At 29.6% G+C, this 24246-nt stretch overlaps 1 protein-coding gene across 5 annotated transcripts; it reads right to left on the reverse strand.

Moving 5' to 3' along the window:
- Positions 1-9060: 9060 nt before the first annotated feature.
- LOC137835724 (uncharacterized) lies at positions 9061-18907 on the reverse strand. 5 transcript variants are annotated; one of them, XR_016521227.1, is made up of 20 exons: positions 18651-18869; positions 17669-17772; positions 17383-17469; positions 17222-17297; positions 17058-17132; positions 16911-16964; positions 16487-16546; positions 16280-16396; positions 15821-15915; positions 15488-15696; positions 15005-15102; positions 14546-14649; positions 14102-14267; positions 13827-13949; positions 11324-11406; positions 11098-11212; positions 10827-10968; positions 10702-10731; positions 10497-10567; positions 9061-10127 (listed from the first exon to the last, which is right to left on the reverse strand). XR_016521227.1 is itself a non-coding variant. In XM_068644354.1 (19 exons), exons 1-19 carry the CDS (start codon positions 18687-18689, stop codon positions 9302-9304), a joined length of 2559 nt encoding a protein of 852 aa, XP_068500455.1. In that variant the 5' UTR covers positions 18690-18907; the 3' UTR covers positions 9061-9301. The 5 variants fall into 5 exon arrangements, 4 of the variants coding, with proteins under 4 accessions (XP_068500455.1, XP_068500456.1, XP_090158964.1 ...); XM_068644354.1 differs by lacking the exon at positions 11098-11212 and having other exon boundaries at positions 18651-18907; XM_068644355.1 differs by lacking the exon at positions 11098-11212 and having other exon boundaries at positions 9061-10124.
- Between the last annotated feature and the right edge of the window lie 5339 nt (positions 18908-24246).

A 24246-nucleotide genomic window follows, 5' to 3' on the forward strand; every position in this document is an offset into this window, starting at 1 on the left:
ACTGACACATGATGGAATATATGCACCATTTACCTAAACCCAACCACCAATTCATTCAAACAAACCAAAGTCAACAAACTCGAACCACCCTTTCTGTTTTTAAACTTATTCTTCAATTGTAAACTAAGAACAATTACATGTACCACTCGTGCCAACAGTGTCTTCTCCTATTTTGAAAGTAGAAATAATAAAGGAAAATGTTACTTAATAGAACTTTGATGTGATATAATATAATTTTAATTTTTTTCTATTTTAATAAAAGATTTGTTCTTTCTTCAGCTATTTTTAAAATAAAAATAATAATAAAAATATTATTTTGATAACGGTACAATCACAAGATATGAGTTTATAACTATCATATAACACAATGTAATTTCATAATTATTCTATTTTAATGAAAAAAATTGTTGTAATACGTTGCAAGTTTATCAACTTATCACCACCCAATAATAAACCATCCTCATTTTTGTATTTTATATAATGTGATTTTGTTTAAAAATCCAGATCTTGTTAAAGGTTAGTCCCACTCAGCACTGAATAATTGTCAATTTCATTGATCATCTTCCGAATTTTCAAATTAAAACTTGAAAATGTCATGGCAAAAATTAATGAATCAATTTGAATGATATAGTTGATAGAAAAAACATACGAAGCAACACACAATCACGAATCAAATGCAGAAAATAAATAACACAAGATTTAACGTGGTTCGGTCACCAATCTGCAACCTACATCCACACGGACAACTAATTATATTTTTATTTTGTTTGTTACAATTTTATTACAAACACAAAAATTCTTAAATAAAAATTATAGATGAGACATAATAATTAAGATTTCTCACTAAAACATGATGTCTAGTCATTATAATTTAATCTGGATGCTGTGTCAATGCATATGTTTGGATGAAAACCAGTTGCGAAGAGGGCAAATGTATTATCTGAAAGAATTGAATTTGAGGCAGAGTTTTAAAAGCTAAATGTGAATTAATTAATAGGATTATGTGGTGGCAGTGGTGAACAACTTGAGTAGCAGTTGAATTTGAGGGTGTTTTAGATCAGAATCAGAGATTGGGATTTGAAACCAGAAAACATGATATGTGGCCAGGTTTTGAAACAGTTTTTGTGAAAGATTAACGAGGAAAATAGGATTTGGTCTGAATTGATGTTGTTATATTGAGTGTAGTGCATGAAATGGGGTTCTGAATTGAATTGAAATGAATGAATGGTATTTGTGGGTGAGACATTGAAGAGTGAGGAGAGACAGGTTCATCCCAATCCCGAGAAAACCACCTTAACCTCAGTGTTTTGGTGAGTCCTAAGTCATAGCCACACGCGGGAGTGGAACAGACATATTCATGTGTTAGTGTCACCGTTTTGATGGACGAGCCTTTTGCTTTCCCCATTTTTATGACCTTTCTTCTTTCCTTTTAAATCTTCAAAATCAAAATTCAGCTATAGATGTGAATTGAGTTTAAGTGAATCATTGTAATTCAGATATTAACTAGTTTAGAATTTTAACTACAAGAATTTCAATAAGATAATATAATTACTACAATATTTCTTGTCTTTCCTCCTTCATTCTCTAATAGATTTTAATAATCTTTTCTTTAAAACCTTACAGTTTCTTCTGAGAGATGAAGGTTGGTTCTCTTGAACAGGTAGATTACTCTTAAACAGGTAGATTTTGGTTTTCTTGAACAGGTAGATATTAGTTTTATCACGTAAGTAGGTGTGTACTTTAAAATCAATTTGATTAAGAAATTATTTTTCTAAATAAATACTATACTTTTCTATTTATATTGTTTTTTTATTTAACTTTATCAACCTTATATATTTACATTTTGTATTTTATATTTACTAACTTTATTCTTAATATTTTGGGTTTAGGGGTCTTTGTACGGTATTAAGATAGATCATTATTTTATATTTTTCTATTTTATAATTAAAATATTTTGATTTTTATTAATCATATGGTGTTTGGTTGTAGTACTATATGGTGTTTGGTTGTAGTACTGGTATGGATAGACCGTTCATTATCATGACTCGATCTTTTTAACCGAGCTGATCGAGACCTGCACGGATGGGCAGATCGATCGACACACTTAATCCATTTAACGCTCAATCCAAGGTCAATAAAGCTAACCTACCATTAAGAATTAGGTAATATGCCCTTAAGTGCGGTCCATTCCACTAATCAGACCCAATAAGGTAAGTCCATTAAAATAATATAAATAGCACACATTCCAAGAAGAAAGGTACGTCAGTATTACTATGTCATTATTACTGTACACCTCCGAGTGCCGAATATCCTCTTTACTGACTTGAACATTGGAGTGTCTTCTGCAGATACCTCCCCCATTTGGTACTCACCCAAGACTGAGAGAACGAAAGTCGAAGGAGTAGCACGAAGGCTAGAAAGATTACAACTAAGTGTTAGCAACCTGCACAAAGGAAAGAAGAAGACAAGGCTCTTTAATAGTTACCTAGGTATCATCTCTCTAATAGAAACACAGCTGCGATACTCAACCTCCTGTTATATAACTTAATAGTTTTTATTTAAACATTAATGACTAAATGAGGAATATATATATATATATATATATATATATATATTAAATATAAACATAAACAAAGTGTTATGAACATTGAATCTTAAAACGTAGTGCAAGAATAGTCAAATGATGAAAGGGTTGAAAGAGTATGAAAAGAAGAAGAGGATGGGGACATGCAATTCACAAGGTGCAAAAACAAGGAATTCAGGTTCCAAGAAGTTGAATGGCCTTGTTTTCAGTTACAAAACCGTAGTTTGTGGATGTTGTTTTCTTTGCATTGGGATAACACCCATCTTCCCTTCCCTTCCTGCATATCAATTTCTTTTCTTTTCTTTTCCTACTTTCTTCCATGGATCCTAAGAATTTAATATCAACAAAATAGGCTTTCAGACTTTATCAACACTTGCAAACATTATCCACTAACACAATTCCAACAAAACAAAAATAGATATCATTCTTAAATACAAAATGACTTTTTCACATTAATTTTACAATATTTTATACAATAATTTTTATCGCCAAATCAAACAATAAGTGGAAGAAAAATAATAATAATTTTTATATTTTCTTGCGATAACTAATAAGTGTTTCACGCACCACTATGCTGAGATTGAGATGCAACACCCACCACTGTTGGGACGGTGAGCCATTTTTGTAAATTTTCTTTCTCCTTTTTTTCTTTTTGGGTTAACCGATTATTATTATAATGAGTTTGGTTGAATGTTTTAAGGTTATAATATGTTTTGGTTCACGATTTCCTGTTAAATAAACTATATAATAGAACTCGAATAATGATGATGTAAAAGAAAATCTAATGTAATAATGATATATGGTTTGAAGGAGCTGGTATGTGACATTGAAAGCGTAATTAAAACGTAGAAAAGTAATAACTCATATAACTGTGGTGGCGAACATTGCATAATACAAAGACAGAACTTTTTTCTTCTTCTGTAGTGCTTATTGAAAAATGATTTGTTATATGTGTTAGTTTTTGTTTGTGCTTTTGAAATCAATTGATAGATAAAGGCAACATATTCATGATTGTGGTCGTTACTGTGATTATTTTGTTGAACAGAAAAGTGGAATTGACTTGATGATGATGAATCAAATGAAGCAGATAAAAAAAAGATTTAGATATGCATTAAACAAAAAGTAATTCTAAGGAAGAAAGAAGAAAAAAGTTAAAGCATATTGCAATAGAAAATGTGAAACATAGTAGTGTTAGTCAAAGATCATCATAATAACATTACTCACTTTTTCAAAACTCACCATTTTTAATTTACATGGAGTTTCTTCATAGGAAAAAACACTCATCATATAATAATATTTTAAATTAAAAAAATTAAAATATTAAATTATTTGAATGTTAAGGGAATGTTTTTATGCTTGATAATGTCAATGTATCACCACCTATTATTTAAATTAAACAATTTTTATTATAATTAATCACGATAATTATCGTGTATAACAAGTGTTTAAGATAAAAAAATAATTTGAAAATATAATAAAATAAAGACTGTAAATTATAATAAATTTTTTTATCATAAATTTATAATATAAGATTGATTTAAATTTAAATTCATATTTTCTGTTCTGTTTTAGTATTAGAAGGTTTGATATGCCTCATTCTTAGTGTAAGAAGATATGTTTAAGATTTTATATTAAATAGAGATGTGGTTAAAATGAATTTATCAATTTATATTTAAAATCCATCACATGAATCTAAATTGATTAACTATATGAATTTTACATTAAATAAGCTTAAAAGTGGTCTAACACAATGGAATGTAGTTATTTGGAGTTGCAATAAGCATAGAGGTATAGTGGGCCAGGAGCCTCGTGGAGAAATGTTAGCCCAACATTTTATATTTTTCTGGGCTCCACCTAATGAGTTACAGGCTCTTTCTTCCTACACCTCCATACCTTCTTGTGCCACCCCCATACTAAATATGAAAATACCATTTTATCCTCTTTTTTTCACCCTCTTGGATTTGAAATAATAAGCCTATGGATTATGTAATGGATTACATAATTCAGAAATTAATTTCATATTTAGAAAAGACTTCTGGATTATGTAATCCGGAAGCTAATAACACATCTGAAAAAAAGACTTCCGGATTACATAATCCAGAAGCTAATCTTATGTATAGAAAAGACTTCCGGATTATGTAATCCAGAAGCTAATCACAAAAGACTTCCGGATTACATAATCCGAAAGCTAATTTTGAATCTAAAAAAAATTTCTAGATTATGTAATCCAGAATATTGAAAAGGGTATTTTTGGAATAAGAAAAATTTATGGGGTGGCACAAGAAGGTATGGAGGTACCGGAAGAAGCAGCCTCAGTTACAAACTGGGGACAATTTCTTCCTCACCTCCATATTTTCTTCTTCCTGCACATTCATAAATCTCTCAATTCCAAATTACCCTGACAAAACTGTAGGATTTTTTTTTTCTTTTCGAATTTTATAATCCGGATTTTTCAAACTCTAGTATTTGAAACACAATTTTGTGTACTGAATTCTAATGTTTAAAATGTATATTCAAATTAAAAAATATCTTTTAAACTCTAAAATTTAAAATATAAAATTGTATTTCAAATTTTAAAATTTAAAATAAATAAAATATGTCATTGAAAAAATGGAAAAAAAAAAAGATAAGATAAAATTGTCCAAACCTAGTAATGGAATGGTCAGACCTTGATATATGTGTTCTTTTATCATTACACTTTTTCTTTCAAAATTATAAGTAATTTTGTGCACCTATACTTTTACTTGAAAATTTCATTCTTCCTGAACCATTGAACATCACATATTATTATTTTTTTTGTATAAATACTCAAACATTTTTCCCATAGTATTTAGGGACTGGAATGACACTAACATTACTTTAATCTGCTCCAGCAAAAAAAAAAAACAGAGTAATATTAATCACTGTAAAGCATATAAATCAAGATACCTGTGCTGAGTGGTACACTATGAAACAAATTTTATTCATTCATTTGTAGTCCATAATTTATAAAACATTCACTTTCTCTTTACTTTTTTTTTTCATAACATCATTTGTAACATTTATTACTTTCTCTATATTCTTTCCTTTCTCTTCATATTTATGTTTTCTTGCTGTGAACCCTATAGTTTTGATCTGTCAGTTTAAATTACTTCAAGCTATATTTCTCTAATTATTTAATTTAAATTATATTTTTGTGATTTAAATATCATACCATCACTTTTGCTATATTGAAGAATCTATACTCCCAACTCTATACAAAGCAGAATACACAATTCTTATTTAAGATTTAATTTGTAATATTGTATCTTTGTGATTATAATTCCATTACATCACTTCGGGGGTTCGGTATTATTATTTGAGAAAATAAATTATTTAATAATATAAAATAGTTTTAAAATTAAAATGATTTTAAAAGTTACAATAAAAGTCGACTGTAATAACCAGTACTATTATTATATATTGACGATGATAATTTTATTTATTTCGCATGATGCAAATGCTATGTTTGTTAAAATTAGTAAACTAGTTAACAAACTGATTAAAACTTGTAAGATAAATAAAAATATAATTAGTTATTGAACCAAATTTTAATATTAAAAGTAATTATATATTTTCAATCATTAAAAACTGTATTTTTTAAATTTATTTTAATCTTTTAAATTTTTTATATAAATTAGTTTTGAACTAATACTTTGTAGTTTTTTTTCATTATAGCTTAAAATAATTATCAATTCTTAGTAAATAATAAATATTTTATTAGAAATGAAAAATAATAATTGAATAATTAAAACAATAAAATGTAAGTATAGTAGTTAAATTAATAATAGAAGGAAGTGTAATAGTAATAATCAAAACATTATAGTCATTAATAGAGTATAATCATTAAGATTTTTCATTATATTTTAATGAGTAAGATAGTAAAATATAAGTTTTATTTAAGCAAATCATTTTGAAATATTAACATAAGTATTTTATTTGAGTTAAAATTATTAAAAAAATTATCTTTACACAAATAAAATATTTTTATTAAAATTTCATAAATAGAGTTGAGATAAATAATAGATTAATAGAGTTTGTAGTGTGGTCGGAGTCCCATACATGGGTACTATTCTCTTATCGCTCCCTCAGAAACGATAACTTTCTAGAGCATGCTATATACCCTTTTTCTTGGGACTCAATTAAGGATCTACAAAACCACATTGGTAAGACTTATATTGTATTTTAGTTTTCAAATATTTTAGATTGATCCTTATAATACGAGTCTTTTATTAACACAGCATTTGTTGGGAAAAATTGTTTGTGCAAAAAAAGTTAACGATTTTTAAATATTAAAAATAATACCTTCATATCAAATAACAAGCATCTTGTATTTAACTAAATTAAACTTGAGGTGGAGTTTGGTTGTTACATAAAAACTAGGTTACTTCGAAACAACATGAAATAAAGAATGTTTTCCACAATTGTATTGTGATAATTTTTGTTGACGTTCTTTATTGTGCATATAACAATGATAAGGAAAATAACAAAACTATATGCAATAATTTATACCTATATATAATGGGAATTCTCCTATAACTGTTTCTTATATACATTTATGCTTCCATAACTATTTTTGATATATATAACTGTTTTTTATATATTATTTTTAGTTATTTTATAATTTTGTAAATATTAAAACAGTTATCCGGATATATTTTTTTAACATAAAACAATTTTAAATTTAATTTTTTGAAATATATCTTTATTTCTTCCGTTTTCACTCACTTTTTTTTTCAATTTGAATTTATATTTGGAATTTTTATTATCATTTTTCTCTCCTTCCTCTTTTTCATTTTATCTCTTCTGTTCCATTAGATAAAAAGATTCATTCTTCAAGATAAGAGTAAGAAGAAGAGCACGCATCCCACGTTAGTATCTGTTTTCTTTTCTTGGTTGGTTGTTTAATTGTTAATGTTACTCATTTTTATTTTCATTTTCGTACACCGAAGGCGGAATACTGCACAGGTACAGAGTTATCCTTGATACCATTGTTGATGTGGGCATCGACAGGGAGGATGAATGCGTTCTGAATATGACATTCTTGCGGAGAGATGAAAGGGGTTAGAAAATAAATATTTTCTTAAGGTTTGTTATAGAATTTCTCATCTTATTCTTCTTCTTTTTTTCTTTTCATTATTATATTTCTCTTTTTTTTAGTTGTATGTTAGTAACAACAAATCAAAATTAGTGATTCACAAGAATGATGACTTAATTTCTTTAAGTTACAAAGTTAACTTGACATCATTGTTGATGTGGACATGGGATGATGAATGAGGAAAGAAATTAGAAAATAAATATTTTTTTAAGATTTGTTACCGAGTTTCTTATCTTATTATTTTTTTTTTCATTATTATATTTTTCTTTTTTAGTTTTATGTTAGTAACAACAAATTAAAATTGGTTATGTGTATTGTGTTATAAATTTAAATTTGTTTAATATATTTTTTACTACACTTAATTATTAAAATAGTAGGTTAAAACTCAAATGATGAGCGAAAATGTTTTTATCTTCTTTTTACTTAGTAATATTTGATATTTAAAAGATATGAATACACAAAATAACATACAATATAGTAATAATAAAAAAAATTAGATGCATTTAACGCCTGTGTTTCCGCTAGTAAATATAATATCCATTACTTAATGTTTAAACAATAAAATTGTATGAAATCCAGCACGCTCTAACCTAAAAACAAGACTAGTTAACAAAAAATAGTTTCAACTTAATCACTATTTTAATATTTAAATTTTGCATATACAATTACATTTAAGACTCAAGTTTGTACTAAATTTTACCTTAAAAATAGTCCTCTAAAGAAAAAAAAAACAGCATATCTATGCTACGAGTTTTACTGATGAAGAACATTTGTTAATAAAAAAATTAACACCTTGAAATATAATAATAATTTTTTACTTAATTAGCTTTTTCATAAATAAATAAATAAATAATCAAAGTTGGAATCTAATTTGTTCAAAATCATGAGATGAACCAGTAGCTACGAATTGAATTATTTTTTAACCAGATCTCTTAACCAAAAGATAATGACTAATAACGTAAGGCATTGAGATAAATGACCAAATCTTCCCAACAAATATTTTTTCATTCTAATAAACCTGAAGACGACCAAAGTGCGGACCACATGCTTAGAAGAATGTTACCTTGATAAAATGATAAATGAGCAATTCTATGGCTCATTGGTCAGCCGATTCATTAACCAGATGCCGGCGTTACCATGGTGTTTGCAGAGACTTGGCAAAATTCACCATGTCGAAAACATAAAAATACACAATCACATTGGCAAGCAAATTATGAGAGTATATCCTCCATAATGCATTTCACAACACTAATTAAGCATAGCGTCCTCAACGAATTAAAAACAAGTCCTCCAAGGGAACATTTACTGACAGCTACATACCTGATGGCAAATCATCATCAATGTTGAAATGAGCCCAAAATGAAGAGCAGAATAAATTCGATAAATGAGGGAAAGCCCATAAATCACTTACAGGAAGAGGCAAAACTTAGAATAACAAACAAGCTTAATCTCTAATTAGCGTGAACAACAGAAATAGGGCATAATTGAAACAAAAATATACTGTACATTAATTTGCTGCATTCGCTCCTGCGAACCAAGAATAGGGTCCACTGGTGTTGGTCTAACTTTTGATACAAACAAGATTTACCATAATGTCCATGTCACTCCAGAACAGCAACTTCCTGGTCAACCCTCCAGTAATTTGCATCATTGAATTCCTTTATTCCAGGACCACCCTCATCAGAACTTTCTTTTTCTGGCACTTTAGAAACCATGTTTCTTTTCAACGGTCCTGCCTCTCCAACTATCCCCTCTTTCAAAGCCTGTTCCATAGCCTTCTCGGTACCTTCTAATTCTACACCTACAAATTCAACATCTTCTTCAAAGAGTGATGGTACTACCATTGATCTTTGACTAGTGTCAACACACCCATCAATTGAATCTTTAGGGGTTAGTGACCTGTTTGAAGGAACAGAGTCCCCATTTGAAGAAGGACTAGGATTTGGGCTACCTATTTGAGGTTTGGTATAAAGGTTGCTAACAGAAGAATCATCATGGTCCACAAATGGATTCATGCTTGAGCCAGCATCTTGAACATCTGATGGATCACCCCATCCAACCCACTCCGGCAAAGGCCTCTCCCCAAACAACTCTTCATTGTCAGATGCCTCAAACCTGAAGAATCCCATATCATTTGAAGCACTTGCCTTTTTGCTTTCAAAGTTCAAGGCGTCTCCATTCATGGAATCACTACCAGTTCCACCATTTAAGTTTGTGATTGAGTTAGATGTACCATTGAGATTATTTGTGCTTTCAGTCAATTCTTCATCCTCTCCAACCACTACCTCATCATCACTACTGTTACCACCATTTGCAGCACCATTCAAGTTTATCTCGTCCATCATCTCAGACGATGTTGTGCCCCCAGTTGCATCACCAATTCTGTCATCTTGGAATGCAAACCAGTTGGAGTTTGTGAACAGACTACTGCGAAACAAAATTAAAATAATTTCTTAATTTTCTATATTCTGCGTGAAAGCAAAAACGTAGAGGGGGAATTAACCACATAGGTCATTGTGCTATCTACTTCTTTCACAATAATTTTGCATATGATGGGGAGAAGAGCATAAGTACAGTCAAGGAGCCATGTCATGGGGAAGAAAACCAAAATATGTTCAGATAAAGAAATGGAAGCATATTCTATTTCTATCACAGGGTGTGAACATTTTTAATCAATAACAGTCCAAAAAAAGGATGAAGATGAGTAAAAGTGAAGAAATTCCTAACTGGAGAAAGATCTATAAGCAATTGAAATTGAAAGCACGCTCTATTTCTAGTGATGATAAATTGACTCACCTCCCTTGATCATCACTGAGTCTGAGGGATGATATGACTACCTGAGCAGAGTCATCATCAAAGTAGACATCCTGCACAGATCATAATCGATGAAGTTATCAAATTAGTTAACATATCACTCAGCAACAAAGAGCCAGACTGATTCTCAAGATCCACACAATCAAATTAAATTATAACCGTAACCAAGAGTAAACAGCACCACTACCTCATCATCTCGATCAAGGTTGCCACGTTCCTGCAACCAAGCCAACAAAAACATTAGTCCAGAATTCAAGTTGGCAGGGTCTAAGCCAAAAGAGGCACAGGGGGGAGAGATGCCCTACTACAAACCTCCTCATTATCCTCATTCCCATAAATTTTATATCTAAAAGCCTGGCTCAAATTATTTGCTAAAGCTGCAACATCATAGTCCCTGTCATGAAGGTCATCATCATCACTGTCCCTCATCCTATCTTGTAAAGCAGTGGGACGTCTGTACAAAGGAAAAAAGAGAAATAAAACGACAAGTTAAAATAGGAAAGACCCAGAACATAACAAAGTAAAGATATAACACAAACAAAAGACATTGATAGTTAATAATAATTTACAACAAAACAATTACATCCACTGCTCTATATATTTAACAGCATCCCTGAAATCAAGCCCTCCAAACCTTATTAACCAAAATAACCTCACTTTTGGTCACAAGACTGAATGTAAGGGCATGGTTTAGTCCCCTGTAAATTATATTGCAACAACCAAATCAAACCCACCAAGCTTTACAATGGGAGCTGTTGAACCTCCCAATTCAACCCTTGCTAAGCATTTAGCTTTAGATAAAAGCTTACCCACAAGCCCAACGGTGAACATTCTCAACTACATTACGCTCCTGAAGAACTGATGTTTGCCATTCATTCCACTCACTATTTTCCTGCAGACATTAAACATATCAGGTTGAAATATTTAAAGTTTATCAAAGCATAATAACTTCAACATGTGAGTTCAGCTTCAAGATCATAGATGCAAGAATAATCTTTCTAAGTACATGTTAGCTTGTTCATGATTTCACATAAAACAAAATAGACAGAAAAAATAACAGCAAATATACAAAAAAAATGTCATGACCTGAACTACATAAGGAAATAAAGAATTATTTTATTGGTAACCATCACACATTACATTCTCACCAACTCTATTTGTCACAATCAAACTCTCTAAAATAAGAAAATAAAAATATGTTGAATTGAATACCAAATTTCTAAATATTTTTTCTCCTAATAAATGAGATATTATCGATATTTTCATCCTAATAATCCGCTTTAACAACATTCCAAGTTGGTAAATGACATCGATGATTCCCAACCTTCCAATAAAATCTTGGACTCTGCCCTAAGGAAGATCCTCTATGGGTTGTAACCACAAGACCTCTATCAAGACTATCTTTGATGACATGTCATGAACAATGTTCATAGCTGACTTGTTACGTTATCACAATACAAGATGTCAACAATTATTTTAAGTTCATCTAGTATGCTTTTTATCAAGAGTCTTTCGCACATACCTTGAGCAAGGGCTCAAACCACAGCTTCTACACTAGAACAAGATATTTTCTTTTTTATTTTTTGCTTCTCCAAGTTACCATAATTACTCCAAAAAAACATACAGTACCTATAGGTAGATTTTCTGTCAATGAAAGAACCATCATAGTTTGCATCCTTGTATATTTCCAGTGAGTGTCTTCTTTCCTTAATAGTAAGCCCTTTCCTGGGCTTGACTTTGAGTAGTAAAGAATTCTATCAATGCATGTGTCATTTCTTGAATCATGCATAATTGGCTCACAACACTAACTGCATGCACAATGGCTGGTCTTGTAAGTGATAGATAAATAAGGGGTTTTCTATCGATGTCTAACATTGGGTGGGTCATTTCTACAGAAGAACCCTCTTCATTTACAATTCTATGATTATGTTCAATAGGAACGACTGAAGTTTTACATCCCAACTTATTTGTTTCTTTGAGGATATCAAGTAAATCATTTCTTTGGGAGATAAAAATTGCACATTTGGAATAAGCAACCTCTATTCCAAGGAAATACTTGAGTTTTTTCATATCCTTCATTTCAAATTAGGTTGTCAAATTTTCCTATTGAGCCAATTTCTCTTTTTCTTCATCTGCTGCTATAATCATATTGTCGACATAGACCAACAGTATGGTGAGTTTACTTGTAAGAGGATGCTTTATAAATAAAGTATGATTTCCTTGGCTTTGCTTGCATGCATACAAAGGAAACCATTGCTTTTGTAAATCTCTCAAACCAATGTCTTGGAGATTGTTTAAGACCATATAAGGCCTTCTTTAGGAGGCATACCTTGTTCCTTCCACTATAAGTTTCAAATCCAAGAACAATCTCCATGTACACTTTTTTCAAGGCTCCACAAAGACATTCTCCACATTCAACTAGTGTAAGTTCCAACAAAATAAGTTGCAAAAGCAAGAACTCAAACTAAATTCATATTTTCCACTAGAGTAAATGCTCCTAATGGTCAATTCCATAAGTTTGAGTGTATCCCTTTGTCACAAATATGGCTTAGTTATTTGTCTATTGTCTCATCTACCTTATATTTCACTGTAAATATCCATTTCACCCTATAGTCCTTTTGTCTCTTGGTTTGTTAACAATCTCCCATATTGAGTTTCTTTCTAATGCATTAATATCCTCTCATGGCCTCAGTCCAATGTTCACTTTCATGGCTTCTTGGATAGAGATAGGAATTTTTGGGCCATCAATGGTAGCAATAAAGCTTTGATGTTTATTGGAGACAGTTATGCATACAAAATAATGGCTTTAGAAAATAGGCATGTATAAAAAACTGTAGGATTATGTGTAGAAAATAATTGTTGGTAGTTAGCTCTATATAGAGAGCGGCACAGGTGGCATTTATGTGTGGAAAATAACTGCTGGCACTTATGTATTAGGTAAATATATCCGGTTGAAGATTTGTAATTAGGAAAAATGAAGTTAATTCGAGAACAAAGAATACTCTCTGTCGGAGACTTTTGTCTCTGGAACAGCATGTGCATTGCTGTATCTACATGATTGGAGACTATTGTGACTAGGATAGCAAGTAGATTGCTGTGATTTCAGTTTTCATATTATATTTTATTAATTTCCCTAATTGGTGTTTTATCAGACTCCAAAAGCTTCTTTCAGATAAGTCTTGGAGAAAAGTTATAAACTCTAAGCAGATTTGTCAACAAAAGCAATTTAAAGTATAATTCACAGAGCTTCATAGATTACTACAGAAACTACAAGGCTTTCCTGATGCTATAAATATCATATCTGCAGCTAACCTGAAGACATGTTAGTATGAGGCTTCGATTATGTGCCAGGTGAACAAGTTTGTTAATAATTCGAGTAATATGCCCAATGTTCCCTGCCCGTGGCGCCTGTTTTCCAGCAGCAAGCACTGTTGGCTGCAAAATAAAACAATTTAGTAAGGCAGTTCTAATGGACTTGGCATCAACGTAGAGATGATTGACTATGCACTTCATATAGGTTCTATCAAACATTGAAGAAAATGAAAACATCCAATATATCGATTCAAAGCATTTAAGCATCCACTTACCATAGTTTTGTCAGCAGATAGAATAGCATGTTTGTCTGCTTGGAGAAATCTTCCAATTAAGTCACACTCCCGAAGAAGATGATCAACAATGGCATCAGATTTACTCTCCAAACATGATAATATGATACTTTCTACATGATGGTGTAATGAGTTATTATATGGATACCTGTATTAGCAAGGCATGCTCAAATTAGTTCAAAAAAGGTTGGCAGTAAAGATAGGCAATAATTCTATATCTACAAATTTTTAAAAAAAATGAAAGGTTTCTCTAAACATCTTCGTGTATATTTGGTTTGGCATTTGGAGCACAGGATCCACGTTTCAGATGTGAAAAATGGGATCCATTCAAAGTACCTTCAGCTTGGATGTGGATCATGGATCCACATTGACTGATCTGACACAACTAAACATGCACTACATAAAACAAAAGTAGTAGTTGCTTACTCAAAAAAAAGGTCAATGACTCGTTGAATGGTTCCTGAATTGACCATGTCTTTTTCTGCCACTTCATTTCCAGTTTTCAGAAGGACAGCAATGAACTCAACAATCTAAAATAAATTGCAGAAAGGTCAGAAAATTAAATATATTCAAAATTCATATTAGAAATACCTTGCATAAGAATAGAACAATTGCATAAACAGTTTTGAAATAGACAGCAAAGATAATTTTTGGAACAAGAAATCAACATTGACTGGCCAGACCACTAACCTAGTTAAGGGATTACTAAAGTATCCATATTTTCATCAAGGTACCTTATCAAACATTCATTACCTCCTTGTTATATTAAACAAATTCGCAAACATTTATGATCAAATCAGCAGCCAACAAATGTTGGACAATTCACCCTAGGTATGGGTAATAGCAACTACCCTATAATTGGTTGAGAGAGCAATAAAAACTAACCTTCAATCGATGCTTCCCAAGTGGAGGTCTTAATTCTCCATATGTAGTAGGCAACACTTTTTCATCCGATGATACATTCAAAAGCGTAAGCAATTCACCTGCAGACAAACAAAAAACAATCTTACACATGATTTGATATGAATACTTTATCATAATTTGACCAATTTGTTTGTACCAAACAAAACATAGTGACAACATCTTTTAAAGCTTCAATAATGAAAACAGTTATAAAACTAACTTCAAAATTAAAAAACCTCTAACCTTTTTTTAAAAAAATTGCAGCATCTTATTATGTTACAAAACATTCAGAATAACAATACAACTGAATTAAATCCACAATGAAACTTCAAAATTTAAAAACCTTAACCTTTTTTAAGAATAGTTGCAGCATCTTATTTTGTTACACAACATTCAGAATAACAATACAACTAAACCAAATCCATGATGATGAACACGGGTAAAAACACAACAAATTGGACTTACCGAGTTTAGGTAGCATTGCACCGATAGTGTCTGGGTTTACAGGAATTGGTGGCTCATACATGTGTTGACTTCGAAAAGAATGAAAAAGGGGAGATGATATAGCAGATCTTTTGGGATCCAACAACGAAACACACACTGAAAGTGAATTCACAAGGCTAGACTTTGACTGTGAATCTTCCAGTGCATGATCCAATATTTTGGCAACATGACTGCAAGTATAAAATGTATATAATAATTATATCAGAATCACATATTAGAGGGGAGGATATACATATATATAATCATTTAATTCAATTATTAGAGGAAAATATCATAAAATCATGCAATACAAACCTTGGGCTTGAAAGTTTAATTGCTAGAGTAGACGAGGGATTTCTAGTTATTGTGCACAATGTTTCAGCAGCATTGGCATGAACTTCAGGAGGACTCTGGTTTAAATAGGAGAGCAAAATTTGTGAGATAATTTGCAACAAAATATAAGGTGATTAAAATCCTACAAATTCAAACATCAAAACAAAAATTGAATACTAAATTGAGCTTTTCATTAATTACATCTTCTATGTACCAGAAAACAAACTTTGGGAGCAAACACAACACCACTACTAGCAATCATAGAGTGATCAGTGTCAGGCTTGTGGATTAGAAAATCCCCAAAAATCAAAGAATGTATGTAGCTACATTCAATCTCATTTAACGGTCTGAAAAGGCATAGAGCTAAGTGCATAAGCATCACACAGCAAACAAGTAAAAGCTGGCTAAGGGAACATAAACCTGGATAAATGCTTTACTTACAGATGGACTCAATTTATCAATAATCATCTCAAGCAAGTTGCTCTCAGCTAACCATTGCATCACATCTATAAAATTGTGATACACATGGTCATCAGCACCTACTAATCGAACCAAAACCTGTCAAAAGAACTTATCTCAGAATCCATTCTAGCACATCAGCAAGATCTCAGAATTGTCATAAATACAACCAAAGTGGTAAAAGTTTACCTCCATAATGGATGTAATTCCTATCAAATCAACCAGTTGACGGAAAACATTCTGATGGGCCTGTAGAAATTATGTTGAACCATGAATGAATAATTTCACAAGGAAACCATAGCGTGCAACATGCACAACAAACTAATAGACTAGAAACTGTTTAATATAAAGGTTATGTAATTCCTATCAAATCAACCAGCTGACGGAAAACGTTCTGATGGGCCTGTAGAAATTATGTTGAACCATGAACTAAAGATTTCACAAAGAGACTATACCATCCAACATGCACACCAAACTATTGAACAGACTAGAAACTGTTTAATTCCAGATATAATAGGGATTAGATTTAAAAATCAATCAAGCTTTTTTTTTCCTCCCTAAAATTGAATAAGCTATCTACCACTGTACTTCAAAAGCACAATGTTTTACTTACTTGAACATAATTCATCAGTGGAACTGTCTTTCGAATCATTAGGCAAACAACAACCTGTAAAATGGCATAGAAATGAGTATCATGCAAGTCAGATAGGCCACATTGACAAAAATGTCATGCAAACAAAAATAGAATCTTTATATATACCTTACTAAAGTAGCCTGCTAACAAGGCACTATGTGAGCGAGTAGGCTCCAAAAAGGAGAATAATAAGTTCATCAGCTGAAATTACAAGAATGCGAAGGGAAAATCAATAAAGGGAAATGACTTGAAGCTAAAAAATAAGTTCACAAAGAAGATGAAGTGTAGACCTCTTTGTCATCAACCAAGGTCTTCAAAATGACATCAATTTCACATGTAAAAATCTCGCAGGCAATGAATGGAAACCTAAATTACAAACAGAGATGGTTTCAATGAAGTTGAAACATTAAAAGAGTTCTTTTGTAGCAAATTTTCAGTAACAGCTGCATACTTGAAGGCTCGTTTATTTTCAGCATCTTCTGGTGGTTCTTCAATAATGTACCGTAACAGTTGCTCAACTTGAGTTTGATCTCTCAAACTAAAATGGAAAAAGTAGCGAATTATCAATTATATTTGGTTGAAACAACATGTAATCGCCTGTCCAGCCTGTGCTTTATGTATTTGCATCAAAAATAGAAATTGGACAATTCAAATATATATGTGTGTGTGCATGAAATTCAGATTCTTTGTCTGGAGAATGAAAAAACTGAATCGACTCAAATTAAACAGACACATACAAGTTGATAAGGCGACTGTTTAAGGCCTTGCATTCCTGGATCACTTCCTCTTCATCCAGAAGCTCTTCCAAAGTGAAATTTTCCTTGTCTAATATTGCCTCCACCTGCGTAACACCATCACATAAAAATGAACTTCAACAGTAACAAAGAAGCACACATAGAGAACACGAGAAACTAAGTATGCATGTTTTAAGCTACTTAGGGACTTTAATTGTCAATTCAGTTGCCCTCTTAAAATTTTCAGCCATCAAGCATGGCATTCAATCTACAATTCCACTGTAAGCATGCAACATATACGGAATTGTAAAAAGAAACACTGTAGTCTCAACAGTAAACCAACTTGTCATGAACTGATAGACACTTTGAATTCAAATCTATCGAAAAGCTAAGAGAAAAAATTTCTAGAAGAATCGTGTGGCCTCTTTTTCACAAATTCACACTAATTTGTGTTTGCTTTGACTAAAGCTCGAGTGTTTTCCATTGGTTAACATGCACATAATAACATCCTACAGCAGACAGCCTGCAAATTCAAAATACCCGCAGCTGAAAAAAAACCAAGACGTAATTCCAGAGAAAAAAAATGTTAATTAATTAGCATGCTAAAACACATCAACTGCCTCTGATTGAGATCCTCCTAATAAAGTGAACCACTGGAGTAGATTCAATAAAAACAAACAGCAGATTGAAAAAATAAAGTTAAAAACAAGCAACGAGCATGCTACAAGTTGCTGTATATAATAAATTTAAAAGAGCGGAAACTGAGAACAGCGAAAATCGATCCGGAAAATGGAACTAATCAGTAACGCAGTGAAATAAGAACTAGTTAATTGGTAATTAGAAAGAGAAAGTGATGGTTAAAAGATAACATTGGAATGGTTGAATGAAACTAAGTGACGCTTAAATTATGGAGGGAGAGAGAGAGAGAAGAATTGAAACTCAGTTTAAATGCAGGAGAATTGGCGCGATTAAAGTGGAAACTCACGGGAGAGGAAGCAGAGAGAGAAGCAAGCTTCCAAAACATGAAGGTGGCCGGATCTAGGTCTAAACCCTAATTTTGTGGGAGAGAGATCGAAAAGCAACCACGCCGTGAAGATCGATAGAAGAGAGAAAAGAGAGAAAGGAGAGACAGAGAGAGAAAGAATGCCCCCAAAATAATCGCTAGCGCTAAAGTACAAACCATGGAACTACGGAATTGCCACACACACACACACCACCTATCGCACGCTTCATAATGCTTACTCCATTTTTTTTATTCTTTTATTATTTTAAACCAATCCCATGCATGGCCATCGCATGCATCAGCCTCATGCTACATACATGTCATGGCCATTTATATAATATATATCATCACGGCCACGCGGTCCACACTCCGTCAACTCAATTTGAATTTCAACTGAAAACATAGGATCAACGTTACGTCGCCGTTTATTCTGCCATTCAAATTAAAGCACACTCTTCTTGGAATTAAATGTTAAATTATTGTGGAAATTGAACACCTATCTACCCTTTCATTTCAAGGGGCAAACACTATGCTGAATATCTGAAACTTTTATGTTTAATTGTTTTAATTAATTAAGTCAGTGTGCATAGCATTGTTAGTTGAGAATTCATTACAACATTTAAGCAAATGATTAATGTATTTTGACTGTAAAATAATATAAAAACCAATTTAAACTTATATTTATCTAATATTTCATTTAATTCAACATTAAAAAAGCTACCTCTCGCATGCACCAACTATTTATTTCTTCAATTCTCAAATTCAATTTCAACTTAGGCTTAATATAGTTAAATTGAAGAAAAGTAATACTCATGTGCACATTAAGACAACCCTATAGAAAAGTTTGAGGAACACCAAAATTTCAAAGACGTAGAACAACATCAATAAAGGCAACAAAACTTTAAATCAATAATAACTATAATTGAAAGAATATTTTTCTCAACTATCGAAACCAACATTAATGTCTAACCTAAGCATAAAGAAGAATAACAAGATTTTCTGAAGAAGAAGAAACACTTACTGATATAACTTATGTTTGATTAGGAACAATCCTAAATCCAAAAGCTACTAAAGAGTAGAATCAGATCTTGAAAATGATAAGAAAAGAAAAAAGTAAGAAACATTAAAGAGAGAAAAAAACAATTACATGCAAAAAAAATCCAAAGTTGAAAAGAGGAAAAATAATTAAATTTTTATGTGCATTCTTACTTTTATTATTCATAGTGTATGAAAATTAAGACAGTAAATATGTTAATGATGAGAAAAATAATAATTAAAACAAATAAAAATAAATAAATTAATAAAAGTGTTTAAAAATAAAATAGAAAAGTACGTTGAGTTAGCGTTAAGAATAATTGGAAAGTTATAGATTTATGAAGAAAAAAAAATCTCGTTAATTAAATTAACTACTTTTGATTTAACTTTAAATAATTATTTAATCGTGTCTTATAAAAGAAAGAAAGTATGTAATAATAAAAATAACGATCCTAAGATTTGTGTATATACAGACATAGGCAAACGGAGTCTCTTTTTTATTAAGAAAATAAACATAGAAATTTTATTATCAAAAATATTATTAAGACATCTTAAGTGTGATTTTCAATGTATTTTTAACATGAATCTTAATCAAAAAAATTCTGGTTCTATATTTTTTTTACAATATTCAGATAATAGTATTACTTATATAAAAAAATTATTTTAACTCATTATAAAAAAAAAATCTCCTGTTATCAATCCAATACAGTGTCACAGACATATGAAAAAACTATTCAAACTTAAACATTTTCGCTTATCTAAATAAATTGAAATTCAAGGTTGAACCAATTTTTTTATTTTATTATAACTTAATTATTTTCTAGCATTTCCCTTTAATTATTTTTGTTAACTTATAATTCAATATTTCGTCAATAACCCCATATCAAAACTATAGTATAATTTTTACATTCATAATCTATTGTACAAAAAATAATACCCTTATGCCACTGAAAAAAAAAATAAAAACACGTTTTATTGCATAAAAATAAAATAATAGGCATGTTCACCAGTTAAAGCATCAGTCAGTCAAATAGTGACACGTGTAGAATGATGCTAAGTGTGATGATAAATAGGAAGGAGAAAGCTCAATTATACCTCATCTGATACATGGTCATGTATGGGATGCATCATGCTTGTTTCAGGTATAATAAAAAAAAATTGTTACCAGTATTGTCCTAAAAAATCAATGCTAAAAAAATTAATATTTTTTAAAATGGCATCACTTTCAATATTTTTTTTAATTATAGGAATTGGGTTAATAGAGGTTATTTAGTGGAGGTTAATATAACCTTAGGAATTGATTTAATTAATGGAGGTTTTTTCTAAAACCTCAACAAAATAACAGAGATTTTTTAACCTTAGTTAAATTCCAAATATTTATTCTAAAACCTTAGTAAAATAACATAGGTTTTTTTAACCTTTATTAATTTCCAAAGGTTTATTTTAAAACCTCCGCAAAATAACGAAGGTTTTTTTAACCTTTGTTAATTTTCAAAGGTTTATTTTAAAACCTCCACAAAATAATGAAGGTTTTTTTAACCTTCGTTAATTTTCAAAGGTTTATTTTAAAACCTTCGTTAAATTCTAAATATTTATTCTAAAATCTCATCAAAATAATAGAGTTTTTTAATTTTTTTTAAGTGTCAAAAGTTTATTGTAAAACATCAATAAAATATTTTATATTTTCTCAATTCTTAATAAATAGATATAATTAATTTTTTTAGTGAGTTTAGCCTAAACTGGTATACATATTTAAATATGCTTTGAACTTAGGTCTTAGAGGTTGATTCATTAATTGAAGTTAGAAGGCACTTCATTAATTGAAATTATTATTCAATTCTTAAAGATTGTTTTTATGAATTTCAATAAGTAAAAATAAGTTGTATGTGAAGTGACATTAACTTATTACATATATACATCATCATAATTTATTTTTTGGTTACATTTGCAGTATCAAATTTTGAAGAATCAGACACTAGAAACTATTCATTATAATAATATTTATAATAATAATAATATTTATAATAATAATAATATTTATAATAATATTAATAATAATATTAATAATAATATTTATAATAATATTTATAATAATATTAATAAATATTAATAATATGAATAATATTATTAATATTAATAATATTATAAATATGAATATAATATTAATTATAATAATAATATTAATAATAATGTTAATATAATATTAATATGTATAAATTATGTTAATAATAATAAGTAAAATAAAAATGATGATATGACAAAAAAATTTCTCTGGTCTAGTGGTTAACCCTTTCTTAACTATTGGAAGGAGTGGGTTCTTGATTGATGTGCTTTAGAAATAAACCCTGTTAAAACCATTTTTTCTTGTAGTGTATGTTACTATTTTAATTTTTGCAATATACAAAAATAAATATTTATTTCAAACAATAAATAAATATTTTAAATTTAGAATAAATCATTTATGTCCCGGTATAAACTTTTTTTGACTATATTAATAATTTCAAAAAATGGTAAAATTTAATTTAGAAACGATGATAAAAAGTAAGTTTTTAAGAAATAAGATATTAGTAAAAACATTTAAAAGTGTTCTCAATAAGAAAAAATTACTAAAAAAAACTTATAGATGCTCTAACTCAATATAGTTATTCGTATATATACTTTTTATTTTCCGTTTATCTGAATGTATCATTCTTTGTTTCTAAATCAAATATAATTGTTTTCTTAAAAATGTAAATTGAAATTATAACTTATATTTTTAAAGACGTGTTATAAAATTTAATTATAAACCTTTTTACATGTAAATGAAGATATTTAGTGGTGAGCTTTTTTAGGAGCTAGTATTCAATAAGATTTTTTTTTTCAATGAAAAATATTTTTAGATTTTGTTTTCTTAACCTCTTATTATTTTCAATCTATCATTAAATTTCAATGTTTTCCTGAAATAAATTATCAATGTTTTTTTATCATAGTGCCAAAATATAATTTATGTGTTGAAAAAAATTATTTATTCTAATATAATTTATACATTCAAAAAATATTTATTTATTGTAAATTTTTAGAGACATAAAATAAAAAGTTAGTTCCTACATTATAGTACTAAAATACTAATATAGATTATACACTAAAAATAATTATTATGAATTTTAATTTTATAAAAAGTATTTATATTTTATAATATAATACTAAAATACTTGCTGCTAAATAAAATAAGTGTCGGATAATGAGCAGAAAAGGATTTGTCTTAACACCTATTTCACTTGATTTTTGTTTTATATATTCATTTTCTTTTGTACACACGAGTTTCCCTCTTTATACCTCTTTAATTAATTTTTTTTTAATATATATTAAAACTTTTCCTCTATCTTTAATTTTTTTTTTCTTTATGTAAAATATGGCATAGAGAAAAGTACATTTGCTTAGCTGGGCCAGTAATTCGGATTGAAAAAGCACTAACAAAAGCTTATGGGTAATTATGATTTTAATTTGATTTAACGAAACAAAGTGCCAAAGTTTAGGTCAGTTATCATTAGTTCTGCTTAATTTCGTGATGACATGTGATTTAAGTCTTTAAATTGTAGTTATTTAAAAATAGTAATTAAATTTAATCAATGTTAAGAAATTATTAGTTTCTAGACTTGCTTTTGGGCTTTAACTTGTTTGAGACTAAGAATGAATATTATATATAGATAGTGGGAGCTCAAAGGGTAATTTTTAAGTATGTCATCGTTACAAAAAAATTAAAAAATCAAATGATAATTTATTAGTATTTTTTTTTTGGTCATAATTTCTATAATTTTTTATACTTTATGGTCCATCGTGACATAATTAAAGACTTACTTAAATGGACACGACTAAATTTCTATTTATCTTGTGTGGGAATGAGTTAATATGAGCAAAGAATATATAGAACTTTGGTCATGTTATTAAAATAATTAAATCTTTTTTAAAATTTATTTAATTGGTTAATTGTATCAAATTTGAGATGTCTTATTATACACTATCTCATTATTATTTTATCAAATCATTTTTCTAACTCAAAAAGTGAATGACGAAATATACATGCAAAGTGAGTCCTTTGATGTGATTTCAATATTTGACATTATTTGCATACCATCGTACTGATTTTCTAATTTTATAATTTTAATTGTCACTTTTGGTATAAAAATGTTGGAATTCTAATTTCATTCCACTGTTTTTTATCACATAACTTGACAGAATGTTCGTAAAAATCATAACATTACTTAGTTATTGTCCAAAACTTTGAACATGAAGTACACTATTAATTGGAAATAAACCAAAGAAAAATACGACTATTAGAAGTAAATGGAAGGAGTTTTGTTCTCACCTGGCTTCTAGAAATGTGAGAAGATTGTGTGAGAAGCTACCAAACAATAGTGTAAAAGTTTACAAGGAATAGGAACTTTTGGTGCAAAGTGTTTGATGTTTATAACTATGATTTTAATTTAATTTGATTAAAGTGGAAGAATATTTTTTTGGGCAAATTTATGTTAATATTGTTATGTTTGGAAAATATATTGGCATA

Source organism: Phaseolus vulgaris, chromosome 5 (genome assembly GCF_051622355.1).
Source record: "Phaseolus vulgaris cultivar YP4 chromosome 5, ASM5162235v1, whole genome shotgun sequence".
Lineage (NCBI taxonomy): Eukaryota > Viridiplantae > Streptophyta > Magnoliopsida > Fabales > Fabaceae > Phaseolus > Phaseolus vulgaris.

What these genes read in the sequence shown, in the direction of transcription:
- LOC137835724 (XM_068644354.1), bottom strand. Translation starts at nt 18,689, where the DNA reads ATGTTTTGGAAGCTTGCTTCTCTCTCTGCTTCCTCTCCC. An exon ending in TATCTGCTGACAAAACTATG is followed by an intron (nt 13,950 to 14,101) that starts GTAAGTGGATGC and finishes TTTATTTTGCAG; the next exon opens with CCAACAGTGCTTGCTGCTGG. An exon ending in TCATACTAACATGTCTTCAG is followed by an intron (nt 11,407 to 13,826) that starts GTTAGCTGCAGA and finishes TAATGTCTGCAG; the next exon opens with GAAAATAGTGAGTGGAATGA.